This window comes from Hylobates moloch, unplaced genomic scaffold (assembly GCF_009828535.3).
Source record: "Hylobates moloch isolate HMO894 unplaced genomic scaffold, HMol_V3 SCAFFOLD_19, whole genome shotgun sequence".
NCBI classification, from domain to species: Eukaryota; Metazoa; Chordata; class Mammalia; order Primates; family Hylobatidae; genus Hylobates; species Hylobates moloch.
The window spans coordinates 30,986,028-30,998,375 of NW_026652294.1; the positions used below are offsets into that span (position 1 = coordinate 30,986,028).

At 64.6% G+C, this 12,348-nt stretch overlaps 1 protein-coding gene across 1 annotated transcript; it reads left to right on the forward strand.

Annotated features, from left to right (window-relative positions):
• Window positions 1-1,294: 1,294 nt before the first annotated feature.
• On the forward strand, window positions 1,295-10,717 carry PANX2 (pannexin 2). Its single transcript, XM_032138749.2, has 3 exons — window positions 1,295-1,581; window positions 7,371-8,831; window positions 9,362-10,717. The coding sequence occupies exons 1-3, from the start codon at window positions 1,356-1,358 to the stop codon at window positions 9,703-9,705; spliced, it is 2,031 nt and encodes a 676-aa protein (XP_031994640.1). The 5' UTR covers window positions 1,295-1,355; the 3' UTR covers window positions 9,706-10,717.
• The last annotated feature ends 1,631 nt before the right edge of the window (window positions 10,718-12,348 follow it).

Sequence of the window (12,348 nt, forward strand, 5' to 3'; positions counted from 1 at the left end):
CCCAGGGAGGCAGGCGGACCTCCTGGTTTGCTCACAGCAGCGGCCGGGCCTGTGAACACGGGCTCAAAATACATTTTTGGAATGAATTATTGAATGAACTTAAAACTCCACGCTAAATCTTTTATATGAAAGATCGTGCACGTACGTCCTGGTATAGTGGGAAGGGGACCTGCACGAGGGAAAACCGCTGCCTCGAAGAGGGCCCTGTGGCAGGGACCACGCGGGATGCGCCCGCGTCTGAAGCCAGACCCCCGGCTCCCCGAGGGACAACAGGACGGAGGGCGGGGCTGTGGGGAGCAGAGGGAATGAAGGTCAGGGAGGCGGCGGGGACCCCCTAAGCTGGCACAGGCCCCGGGAACGGCTGTGGAACAGGGGACGGGATGGGGCGTGGGGGAAGGAGGTGCCGGCTGCAGGAGCAGGGGTGATGGGGTCACGGCGGCGGGACTGGGGGGACTGGGTGGGGGGTTCGGGTGGGGCCGGGGCTGCAGTGGAGGGTGTGGGGCGGGGAGAGGCCCTCATTGTCTGCGCACGGGCGCCCGAGCCCGGAGAAGAGGGCGCCGGCCTCCCCGCCCGTGGCCGCAGCACCCCAGGAGCGCGGGAACCTCCGGGCCCACATTGGGGCACGGCCGGGGCAGGTGGGGGGCCCAGGCGAGGAAGCCCCCTCTGCGCCCTGGGCTGGGCGAAGGGCCCTGCGGTGCGACGGGGGCAGCCTCGGCGCGTGCCCAGTCCTCACGTCGCCACCGAGCGGCGCCGCCGCCCCGGCCCGGAGCCCCGCAGGGCCGCCCCCACCCCTGCCCACCCTCCCGCGGGCCGGGGCAGCCCCCACCCAGCCACCCCGCGTTCCCAGGAAGAGGGACCGGTCATTACTCATTCATTTCATTTCATTTAAATATTTTCTGCAAAGTCATCGCCCGCGCCACATCTGCGTGGCGGGGGGCGGGGTGGGGGCGGAGCCACGCCGCGGAGTCGCCGCAGGTAAACAGCCCCCTTGCCGGCCCCAGGCAGGACACACCCGCCGCCCGTCCCCGGGATCCCCCGCCCCCCCCGCCGAGGGACCAGGCGGGGGCCGGGCCGCGAAGGGGGGGGTCTGTCCCCCACCCCCCTGGCCCGGCCCCCGGACCCTGACCCCGGGGGGCGGACCCCCAAAACCCACCGGGGTCCGCCCGCCACCCCGTCCCGCCGGGGCTCCTCCGATCCCCGGACCCCGTCGGTCCGGCTCCCTAAACCTACCCCCCCCGGCCCCCATCCCCCCCCCCCCTCCGCCCCCCCCTGATCCCCCCCCTGCCCCGCCGGGCCCCGCCCCGTGCCCCCCGCCCCGCCCGCGCCCCCCGCCGGGCCGCGCCCCCCCGCCCCCCATGCACCACCTCCTGGAGCAGTCGGCGGACATGGCGACCGCGCTGCTGGCGGGAGAGAAGCTGCGGGAGCTGATCCTGCCGGGCGCGCAGGACGACAAGGCGGGCGCGCTGGCCGCGCTGCTTCTGCAGCTGAAGCTGGAGCTGCCGTTCGACCGCGTGGTCACCATCGGCACCGTGCTGGTGCCCATCCTGCTGGTCACCCTGGTCTTCACCAAGAACTTCGCAGGTGAGGCCGGCGGCCGGGGCGCGGGGCGCGGGCAGGGAGATGTCCGCAGGTGTCCGGGAGCTGGCGCTTCCCGCGTCCCCGGCGGCTCCGTCCAGCCGCGCCCACCGTGGCCTGGCTGCGTCCGCGGCGTCCCAGGCACCTTCCACAGCCGCCCCCATCCTAGCAGGTGTCGCTGGTCGCTGGTTGCCCAGACCCCTCGTCTCTATTTTATTGTTGTTCTTCCTTCCATTCGTCCGCCCACGGCCGCGGGTGGAACTAGGCCTGTCTGGACCCGGGGGTCCCAAATGTCATGAGACACAGGGTCTGGTTTGGAGAATGTCACAAGCAACGCCTTAGGGGATGCGGGTTGGCCAGGTGGGGACCAGGAAAGGCCGGGATGGGTGTTGACAGCAGAGAGCTGATTACAGGGGCTGGTGGAGCTGCCGGGCAGGGTTCCCAGGCTGGACTTGGGTGGAAGGAGGGCAGAGATTCTCTGAGAGGCCCAGGCCCTCCACCCCTCAGGCGGGGCGAGGCCTCTCCGGGAGCACTGGGGGCCTCCCAAGGTTTGACGCAGGGGGCTAGCATGGGGCAGGGCCACGTGTCAGAGCAGGGAGCCTGGAGCTCCTGCAGGGAGATGGGGGCTGGACCAGGGCAGGGCCCCGGGCTGGTTAGATCAGGACCTGTGGGGGCACCTGAAGCCACCCAGGCGAGGCAGGAAGATGGACAGAGCAGCCAGCCTACCTGTGAGCCTCTGCGGGGTGGGGTCCTGGTGCCTCTGCCTTCCCCAAGGAGTGGAGTGAGACAGGTGGAGCCGAGAACTTCCTCCCCTGGGATCTGGGCCAAGGCAAGGGGGATCAGGGTCTCCTGGCCTGTGTGGCCCAGAGGTGCTAGTCTGCAGCGAGGAGGGGTGTTGGGACCTTGGGGCGCTCTCTTTTGCAGCCTCCAAACCTCAGCAGACCCTGCCTCAGCACTGGCGCTTCCCAAATCTCCCAGGTGCCTTGCCTTAAGGAGTCCCTGTGGCCTGGAGATGCCAGACCTGAGGGTGGACATTGGCCAGGCTGTCTGATCCCACCCAGGGGCAGAGGAGGCCTCTGCTGGTCTCCTCTTGGACACTGGAGCCCAGACACCGGGGATTAGATGACCCCTGGGGTGGGCGCACAGCACACTCTGCAGAGCAGGGAGCCCAGGCATGTGGTGGGGCCTTGGGGCAGGCCCAGCGTGTCCAGGTACCATGTGTGTTCTCTGTGTTTGTAGCAACAAAGTACCACAAACTAGGCAGTTTCAAACAGCAGACATTTATCTCTCGTGGTTCCGGAGGCCAAAAGTCCAAAATCAAGGTGTCGGCAGGGCCCTGCTCCCTCCCAAGGCTCTAGGAAAGGGATATTCCAGCCTCTTCAGCTTCTGGTGCTGCCGGCAATCCTTGGGTGCCTTGGCTGGTGGCCCTGCCAGCAGTCTCTGCCTCTGTTTTCTCATGGGCTTCTTCCCTCCCTGTCTCTGTCCAAATTTCCTTTTTTTTTTTTTTTTTTTTTTGAGACAGGGTCTTGGCCCAGGCTGGAGTGCAGTGGTGCGATCTGCAACCTCCACCTCTCGGGCTCAGGTGTTCCTCCTGCCTCAGCCCCAAGCCCCCAGTAGCTGGGACCACAGGCATCCGACACCACACCCAGCTAATTTTTGTGCCATGTTCCCCAGGCTGGTCTCAAACTCTTGGGCTCAAGTGATCCTCCCATCTCAGCTTCTCAAATTGCTGGGACTACAGGCGTGAGCCACTGTGCCCTTTTCTTTTTTGTTCCCCACCTCTTTTTTTATTTTTTGAGACAAAGTCTCGCTCTGTCACCCAGGCTGGAGTGCAGTGGTGCGATGTCGGCTCACTGCAACCTTTGCCTCCCGGGTTCAAGCGATTCTCCTGCCTTAGCTTCCCAAGTAGCTGGGACTACAGGCGCCTGCCACCACGCCTAGCTAATTTTTTGTATTTTTAGTAGAGACGGGGTTTCACCGTGTTAGCCAGGATGGTCTCGATCTCCTGACCTCGTGATCCGCCCACCTCGGCCTCCCAAAGTGCTGGGATTACAGGCGTGAGCCACCGCGCCCAACCCATTTTTTGTATTTTTAGTAGAGACGGGGTTTTGCCATGTTGGCCAGGCTGGTCTCAAACTCTTGACCTCAGGTGATCCGCCCACCTTGGCCTCCCAAAGTGCTGGGATTACAGGCGTGAACTACTACACTCGGCCCAACTTTCTTCTTTAAAATGGAAAGGAAGCGAGTGCTCTACCCCCGAGCACCCTCCCAGGAGCCTATGGGCTGGTTCCTCTTTTTGGCTTCAGCATCCTTGGAGGGCCGAGCGCAGCCCCTGATGCCGCAGGGCAGGGTTGGGCCTGAGGGCCCGTGTGGCCAGCCGCTGTCTCAGGATGCGGTACCCTCGAAGGTTGGGGGCCAAGTTCCAGGGTCTCCAAGGTGGGCTGGGGAAGGGTCTCGGCCCCCCTCAGCCTGCAGAGACTGGAGAATGTAGCAGGTGCGCAGCCACCGCCAGGATTAGCTTCCTGTGGCTGCTGGAGCAAACCTACAAGTCAGAAACCAGATGCGAGTCTCATGGGGCTAAAATGAAGGTGTCAGCAGGGCTGGCTCCAGTGGGGAACCTGCTTTCTGCCTTCTCCGGCCTCCAGAGGCCTCCACATTCCTGGCCTTGCAGCCCTTCCTGCGTCCTCAGAGCCGGCTGCGTGGCGTCCTCTCTCCCACCCCCGCTTCTGTCCTCACATCTCCCTGACTCTGACTGTCTTAGAAGAACCCTGCAATTGCCACCACCAAGGCCCCCACCCAGGCATGTCTGCAAAGTCCTCGTGAACCGGGAAACGTGACACCGCCACAGGCTCTAGGGTTGGGACGTGGCATCTTTGGGGGCCATGATTCTGCTCACTGCAGACCCCGTGTGCAGGTCTGTAAGGCCAGGGGAGTTGGGGAAGGGCCAGGGCCTGGCCTCGGCTGAGGGCTTCCAGGATGCGGCAGTGGTCTGGGGTGACCAGACAGGGTTTGGCCAGCAGGCAGGAGAGCCTGCGCAGAGCCAGGGTGTCCTGGACAGGCGTCCCCACTCCCCAGGTGGGAGGACAGGGGTGGGAAGGGCTGTTGGGAGGGACCCAGCTTCACCCTTGGGGGGCACCTTGGGGCCATGTGCAGGCCAGATCGCAGGGGTGGGCTGGAGACGAGCTTGGGGATGGCAGGACCGAGGAAGGGCAGGACTGGGGGAGGGCCGGGGGGGCTGGGCTTTAGCCTCGGGCCCTGGGGACAGCATTCTGAATATGGGAATATGGGCCGTGTTGGGGTGCGTTCAGACACCCGCTCAGAGGTGCTCCAGGCAGCACCAGGCCCCTGGCTGCCAACTCTGATATTGTCACTGGGGCTCTGAGGGCTGGGTGACAGGCTCCTTAGCTGGGAAGCCAGTGTCCTCTCTTGGGGCATAGCTGGCGTGGCCGGGATCCACACAGCAGTGTCTTCCAAGAAACGGGCCCCTGGCGGCGGCTCTATCTGCCCTGTCAGATGGGCCAGGCCTTCCTGCCTCCCGTTTGGACACCTGCACTGGCCCAGGCAGGGTCCCACTGTCCCTGGGAAGTCCCAGAGGAGGGCCTCAGACAGAGGACCCGTAGCAGTCACTGCGTGTGGGATGGGCCCATGGATTTGGGCTCAGCAGCCCCTCTCTGCTGCCCCACCCCGAGTCAGGCCAGCACCCCCGGCCCTGGCAGCCCCTGCTAGAAGCTGTGGCAGCATCCACCGGGAGAGGCCCGGCTGCCAGCAAAGCTTTGAGTCCGTCAGGACCTGCTGAGGCTGCCAGGAGCACCCTGCACCCTGCAGGTGCGGCGGGTCCAGGGAGGAGGGAAGTCTTGCTGGATACGCCTTGAGGCCCCCAAATGGCCGGGCCGCTCACCTGCAGTGAGTCAGGGCAGTACCCTTGGTTGAGCAGATAAGGAAACTGAGGTCAGAGTGGCAAGCAGGACTTGTCTTCCCCTTGCTGCCGCCATCCGGCAGGGAGACAGTGACAGGCGTGAGGAGTTCGGGTCCAAGTGGGGCTCCGCACAGTGCGGGCAGCTCGCCAGACATGTGGCCTGGTGTGGGGCCCCTGCTTTCATCCACCTTGGAGGAGGCCAGGCTGCCCCTGCCCCAGAGCCAAGGAGCCCTCCTTCCCGTCTCCCTGCAGCCCCACTGGAGTCTGGGCCAAGGGTTCTGGGGCCTCTCCCCACCCATGTTGGCCACGCATGCCCAGCAAGGGTGGCTGCCAGGGATGGGCCCAGCTCAGGACGGGACACAAACCTGTCCCTGTTCTCTTCCCCAGGGTGGACGCTCTTCTCTGGCTCCTGGGATTGGCTGTGAGGACAAAACATAAGTAAATAAAATATGCCATTTTCTCAACCAAGAGAGTGGATTCCTTTGCCTTGTCCGGTTTGCTCTTCTCTGAGCCCAGCTCATCTCCAGCTCGATGTCCCCACCGAGGACTCGGGCCTCAGGTCCCAGCTTTTCCTGCCTCTTCCCAGGCTCCCTCCCAAACTCTCCAGAGTCCCCAGGACCCTCAGGGGGATCTGATGACTCATGGGAACCCTCCCTGAGCAGGCTGTCGGGACTGGTAGATGTGCCTCAGTGGTGATGATGGCAGCCAGGAGCTCCGTGTGGGGTCTGAGGGGCTCGTTGCTGAGCCGGGTTCAGGGCTGGAGGTGCCCAGCCCCTGGGCCCCTGTGGGGCATCAACAGTGAATTCCCAGAGTGGGCAGAGTCTCTAATCCGCCTTGCTTTCCGTCCCTAATTCAGGCCTCGGCACAGACGGACAGGCCTGTCCCTGTTGCTTCTGGTCTGTGGGGAGGGGATTGTGCTGATGTGGGCCCTGCCCTGGGGCTGCTCTTTGGGGCTGGGAGACAAGGCTGAGGCTGGTGTGGGCCCTGGCGCCTGTGCTGTGTGAAGGGCTCAGCCTGGACAGACTGCACGGTGGCTGGAGGCCCCCAGGCTCTGAGCCTTCCTGGGAAACGTTAGCAAGATCCCAGCCGCTCAGACCCCACACGGCCAAGGCACGAGTGTCCTGAACGCTTTCACTGCCGTTCGTGTCATTGTCACCTGCAGCCAGACAGGCTCTTGAGGGAAAACACAGAGTTCAGTAACAACCATTTGCCTGCAGTTCAAGGGACTCCCTCTTCAATTTTAGCAGCAGATACCACAGTCCAGCTGGTGACATTCCCAACCAGCCCCATCTGGTGTCTGGGGTCCCCAGGCTGGCCAGTCCCCAGAGCAGTGGGTCTTAGGGAGGTGCCCCTCACCCTCAAGGGTGGGCAGAGCCCACGCTGCCTTCCCAGTGCTGTGGAAACCACCCTGCCAGCTAGCAGCACCTGAGCCAACCGCCTTCCTCCCAGGAGAGCTCCGGGCTGTACATGGCCTGTGGCTGGGACCAGGTTTGAGTCTGGCTGTGTGGATAGAAGAGAGACTCTGGCTGGGAGTCCCGGCCTGCCTTGGCCCTCTCTGGGATTTGGTTTCCCCTTGTGCACACAGGCTTTGTGACATCTGGAGAGGCGCATGGCTCAGGTGGTTTTGCAGGCGGTCGTGGCTTCCACCTGCAGGTGCCCCGCAGCTGACCTCGTGGGGGTAGTCAGGGCGGGACCCCCACACCACCGTGGTGGGGGGAGGGGGTGGGGTTCATCTGGGGAACCGCAGGTGCTGCGTGGGAGGAGGCTGGAGAGGCTCCTGGGAGGGGTTCGGCAGGGACGTGGTCAGGTCCAGCCCGGTTTCTTCAGCCCAGCCCGTGCCGCCTCCCCGCCCCAGCCCGTGTCTCCTCTTTGCCCCCAGAGGAACCCATTTACTGTTACACCCCGCACAACTTCACGCGCGACCAGGCGCTGTACGCCCGCGGCTACTGCTGGACGGAGCTGCGGGACGCGCTGCCCGGCGTGGACGCCAGCCTGTGGCCGTCGCTGTTTGAGCACAAGTTCCTGCCCTACGCGCTGCTGGCCTTCGCCGCCATCATGTACGTGCCCGCGCTGGGCTGGGAATTCCTGGCCTCCACGCGCCTCACCTCCGAGCTCAACTTCCTGCTGCAGGAGATTGACAACTGTTACCACCGGGCGGCCGAGGGCCGCGCGCCCAAGATCGAGAAGCAGATCCAGTCCAAGGGCCCGGGCATCACGGAGCGCGAGAAGCGCGAGATCATCGAGAACGCGGAGAAGGAGAAGAGCCCGGAGCAGAACCTGTTCGAGAAGTACCTGGAGCGCCGCGGCCGCAGCAACTTCCTGGCCAAGCTGTACCTGGCGCGGCACGTGCTGATCCTGCTGCTGAGCGCCGTGCCCATCTCCTACCTGTGCACCTACTACGCCACGCAGAAGCAGAACGAGTTCACCTGTGCGCTGGGCGCGTCCCCGGACGGGGCGGCAGGTGCGGGGCCCGCGGTGCGCGTGAGCTGCAAGCTCCCGTCCGTGCAGCTACAGCGCATCATCGCGGGCGTGGACATCGTGCTGCTGTGCGTCATGAACCTCATCATCCTCGTCAACCTCATCCACCTCTTCATCTTCCGCAAGAGCAACTTCATCTTCGACAAGCTGCACAAGGTGGGCATCAAGACGCGCCGGCAGTGGCGCCGCTCGCAGTTCTGCGACATCAACATCCTGGCCATGTTCTGCAACGAGAACCGTGACCACATCAAGTCGCTCAACCGGCTGGACTTCATCACCAACGAGAGCGACCTCATGTACGACAACGTGGTCCGGCAGCTGCTGGCGGCGCTGGCGCAGTCCAACCACGACGCCACCCCCACGGTGCGCGACTCGGGGGTGCAGACCGTGGACCCCAGCGCCAACCCCGCGGAGCCCGACGGCGCCGCCGAGCCGCCCGTGGTCAAGCGGCCGCGCAAGAAGATGAAGTGGATCCCCACCAGCAACCCGCTGCCGCAGCCCTTCAAGGAGCCGCTGGCCATCATGCGCGTGGAGAACAGCAAGGCGGAGAAGCCGAAGCCCGCGCGCAGGAAGACGGCCACGGACACGCTGATCGCGCCGCTGGACCGCTCCGCCCACCACTACAAGAGCGGAGGGGGCGACCCGGGGCCGGGCCCTGTCCCCGCCCCCGCCCCGCCGCCCGCACCCGACAAGAAGCACGCGCGCCACTTCTCCCTGGACGTCCACCCCTACATCCTCGGCACCAAGAAGGCCAAGCCCGAGGCAGTGCCCGCCGCCCTGCCCGCCTCCCGGAGCCAGGAGGGGGGTTTCCTGTCCCAGGCGGAGGACTGTGGGCTGGGCCTGGCCCCGGCGCCCACCAAAGGTAGGGGCCGGGCCGGAGACGAGGGACGGGGGACGGAGGATGGGAGAGGCGCCCACAGCCACAGCGGCCCACGGGAGCCTGCCCAGGGCGCTAGGGAAGGGAGGGGGCCTGGCTTGAGGCCCCCTGAAAGGGGGAAGGGAGGAGGCCGAGGTTTGAACCGGCTCCATCAAACGGACTCACTGTCAAGGTGAGCCTCAGGCCAGGCAGGGCCCTGGAGACCCCCCGGGAGGCAGGTGGGGAGGATGCAGGCTGGGAGGGACGTGCTCCTGGTCAACTCCCTGGAGCTCCGCGTGCGTGGTGGAGCCAAGTTCCTCGGGTGAGGAAATTCCACCGACGGCACTGCGGCTCCAGGACAGTGGGGCGGGGGGTGTTCCCAGGCCAACTGCTGTGTGCAGGGGCGTCCAGGCCCAGCGTCTCCAGGGCGCTTCAGAGCCCTGAGCCCTGCTCCCCCGCCAGCCTGCACTGGGTGGGCGCTGGCAGGGGCGCAGCGGCGGATGGTGTGAGATGTCTGTGCTCTTGGCTGTTTGCAGATGCTCCGCTCCCCGAGAAGGAAATCCCGTACCCCGCAGAGCCAGCCCGGGCAGGGCTTCCCTCGGGGGGCCCGTTCCACGTCCGCTCACCTCCCACCGCCCCTGCTGTGGCCCCTCTGACACCAGCCAGCCTGGGCAAGGCGGAGCCCCTTGCCATCCTGAGCCGAAACGCCACACACCCGCTGCTGCACATCAACACGCTGTACGAGGCCCGGGAGGAGGAGGAAGGGGGCCCCCGCCTGCCGCAGGACGTGGGGGACCTCATCGCCATCCCTGCCCCACAGCAGATCCTCATCGCCACCTTCGACGAGCCGAGAACGGTCGTGAGTACTGTGGAGTTTTGAGGGATGGCACCGCCCAGGCCGCCGAGAGCCCCTCTGCGTGAGTGTGGCGTGGCCTGGCCGGCCTCCCTGTGGACGCCAGCCCTGCGCGGACGTGGCCTCTGCTTCGCCCGCACTGCCTGCATCCCCAACCTCTGTCCGCATGCCTGGGGCCCTCACCCCCACGCGTTCGACAGGGGAACCCGCCCGGACGGCATCGCCAGGCACTGGCTGGGGTGGGGAAAGGTGGCCCATGGAGCCAGTGGCCAGGACGGCTGAAGCCCGCCTCCCATGCTCCTGCATCAGGTGCCCAGCCATGGGTGGGGGCCCTGAGGTGAAGAGTTTATTTTTTTAGTCCATTTCGTCCTGGCCTCGGGCTGTGGCGAGACAGCCCAACTCCCCCAGCCCAGCTCCCCCAGCCCAGAGCCAGGGAAGAGGAAGGTGGGGCCAGTCCCACCAGTGGGGTGGCCACGCCCATGGGATCACATGCTCAGGGGTCACCCCGTGCAGGGACTTGATGCCCTCGGGTGGGAGGGACCAAGGTCCACCCTCGGGTCAAAGATCAATGTGCACTTTCTCCTTGTCGCCTGACGTACATTTTATTTTACTAAGACTGCTGTACCGAACAAGCATATTTATCATCAGGAGACAGGATGGGTTTAAAGCAGGATGGTGTGTGTGTGAATGGGCATGAACAGAGGTGGGCGTGAGTGAGCGGGTGTGTATGTATGAGTGTGCACATGTGTGCGTGCGGACAGAGGATGTGGTGCCAGCCTGGGTGGGAGGGTGTGTGAGCAGGCGGGTGAGTGCGTGAGTGCGCGCCAGCGTATGGCCCATGTATGAGGAGTGGAGGAGCCCAACGCAATAAGCACGTCCCCCACCCGGGCTCCCTGCCGTGGCTGAGGCCACATGGCTTCCTGTGGGAGCCCCGGCCGGCACCCGGCTGGTCCCACCCCGAATACCTCGGCCATGGAGGCCATGTGATGCAGAATTAACAAGGTAGCACCGAGCATATCAATAAATATTATTCTGATAATCACCTGTTCTCCGCCGGGGACTTCGCCTCCCTCCACGCCCGTCCCCTGACTCGGCACCATGAGTGGGGGTGCTGGGGGACGTGGGGCAGGGGCCGCCTTCAGAAGCGTGATGAGGGTCCCCTCTGCACCCACAGTGGGTGTCACACTTGGAGCGGGACATGCCCTGGACTCGGGCTGTGGGCACGGAGGCGATTCAGCTGTGGCCTGAAGCCCTGGGGCACACAGGCTCGGGAGACGAATGCACGACCCCCTTAGTCTTCCTGCTCCTGCAGCGGAGCGAGGAGGGGGAGTGTGAGGCACCCTGTAGGAGAACAGAGAGCTGGCAGGATCCAGGAAGGCTTCCTGGAGGAGGCGCCCTCAGTGTGGTCTGGGATGCTCAAAACAACACAGAGGTCCTGAGCAGGCGCCTTTGCTGGGCCCAGGACTCCATGGAACAAGGCTGGTCCCGTGGGTGCACCATGGAGCCACATGCCCTGTAGACCCCGGCAGGTGACCCTGAGAGTCTGAACAGAGGCTCCTTGAAGACAGGTGGCTGGGCAGCTAGGCCAGAACCCCATGGGGGCTGGAGTGGGGTTGGGAGTGTAGGCCACTAATTGCAATGGTGGGCTCGGCTGAGATCAGAGTGGACCCACCTGCCACCTGGCCTGGGCTTCCTGGGAGCCCCATCGCCAGGCCCCTCCTGGAGCAGCCCTGAGCCGGCAGGGCAGGGCTCCCCAGGTTCCCAGGAGTAAAGAGGAAGGGTCTATCCAGGGTGTGGCCCCCACAGGCAGGGCCTGGCGTGAGACACACGGGGACAGAAGCTGGAGGGTGCATCCCGCCCTCCATGTTAAAACGGAGGTTTTTATATTCTTCTGGGCTGGCGAGGCCTCTTACCATCAAAAGAGCTGGGCCAGGTTCCGGAGCGTATGCCTGTCATCCCAGTACTTTGGGAGGCTAAGGTGGGAGGATCGCTTGAGGACGGGATTCGAGGCTGCAGTGAGCCGTGATTGTGCGACTGCACTCCAGCCTGGGTGACACCATGAGACCTTGTCTCTAAAAAAAATAAAAAAATTTAGTCAGATCCCCAAAGGAGGGGCACCCTGTGCCACCCAGGGCCACGCAGGAGGGCACCGAGGTCGTCGCAGACATAGGCAATCGGGGGAAGCGTGGGCAGAGCCTTCACTGTGGCTCCACCAAAGGAATGGGCAGGGTGGGGCCGCAGGCTCGGGACTCCAGAGTGGACACCCTGGTGGGTGCTGGGCAGGGGCTGTTCCTGGCTGCCGGGTACATAGCCCAGGGTGACAAGAGCAGGGGGACAGGGCCTAGGGTGTGAGAGCCCACAGAGGAGGCCTGGAGGGAATGTAGGCCCTGGACGCAGGAGCTTGCACAGGAAGTTGTTTGCTGACAAATCGGTGGGCCTTAGGAGAGGCAGTCTCACCAGGGCCAGCAAGGCCCCAGAGGTCAAAGCAACAAAGCAGAAAATAAAAGGCACAGTTCGGCCGGGTGTGGTGGCTCACACCTGTAATCCCAGCACTTTGGGAGGCCAAGGTGGGTGGATCATGAAGTCAGGAGTTTGAGACCAGCCTGACCAATATGGTGACACCCTGTCTCTACTAAAAATACAAAAATTAGCCGGGCATGGTGGTGCGCA

Coding starts and splice junctions, on each gene's coding strand:
- PANX2 (XM_032138749.2), top strand. CDS start 1,356: ATGCACCACCTCCTGGAGCAGTCGGCGGACATGGCGACCGCGCTGCTG. Junction 1,582..7,370: donor CTTCACCAAGAACTTCGCAG/GTGAGGCCGGCG, acceptor CTTTGCCCCCAG/AGGAACCCATTTACTGTTAC. Junction 8,832..9,361: donor GGCCCCGGCGCCCACCAAAG/GTAGGGGCCGGG, acceptor GGCTGTTTGCAG/ATGCTCCGCTCCCCGAGAAG.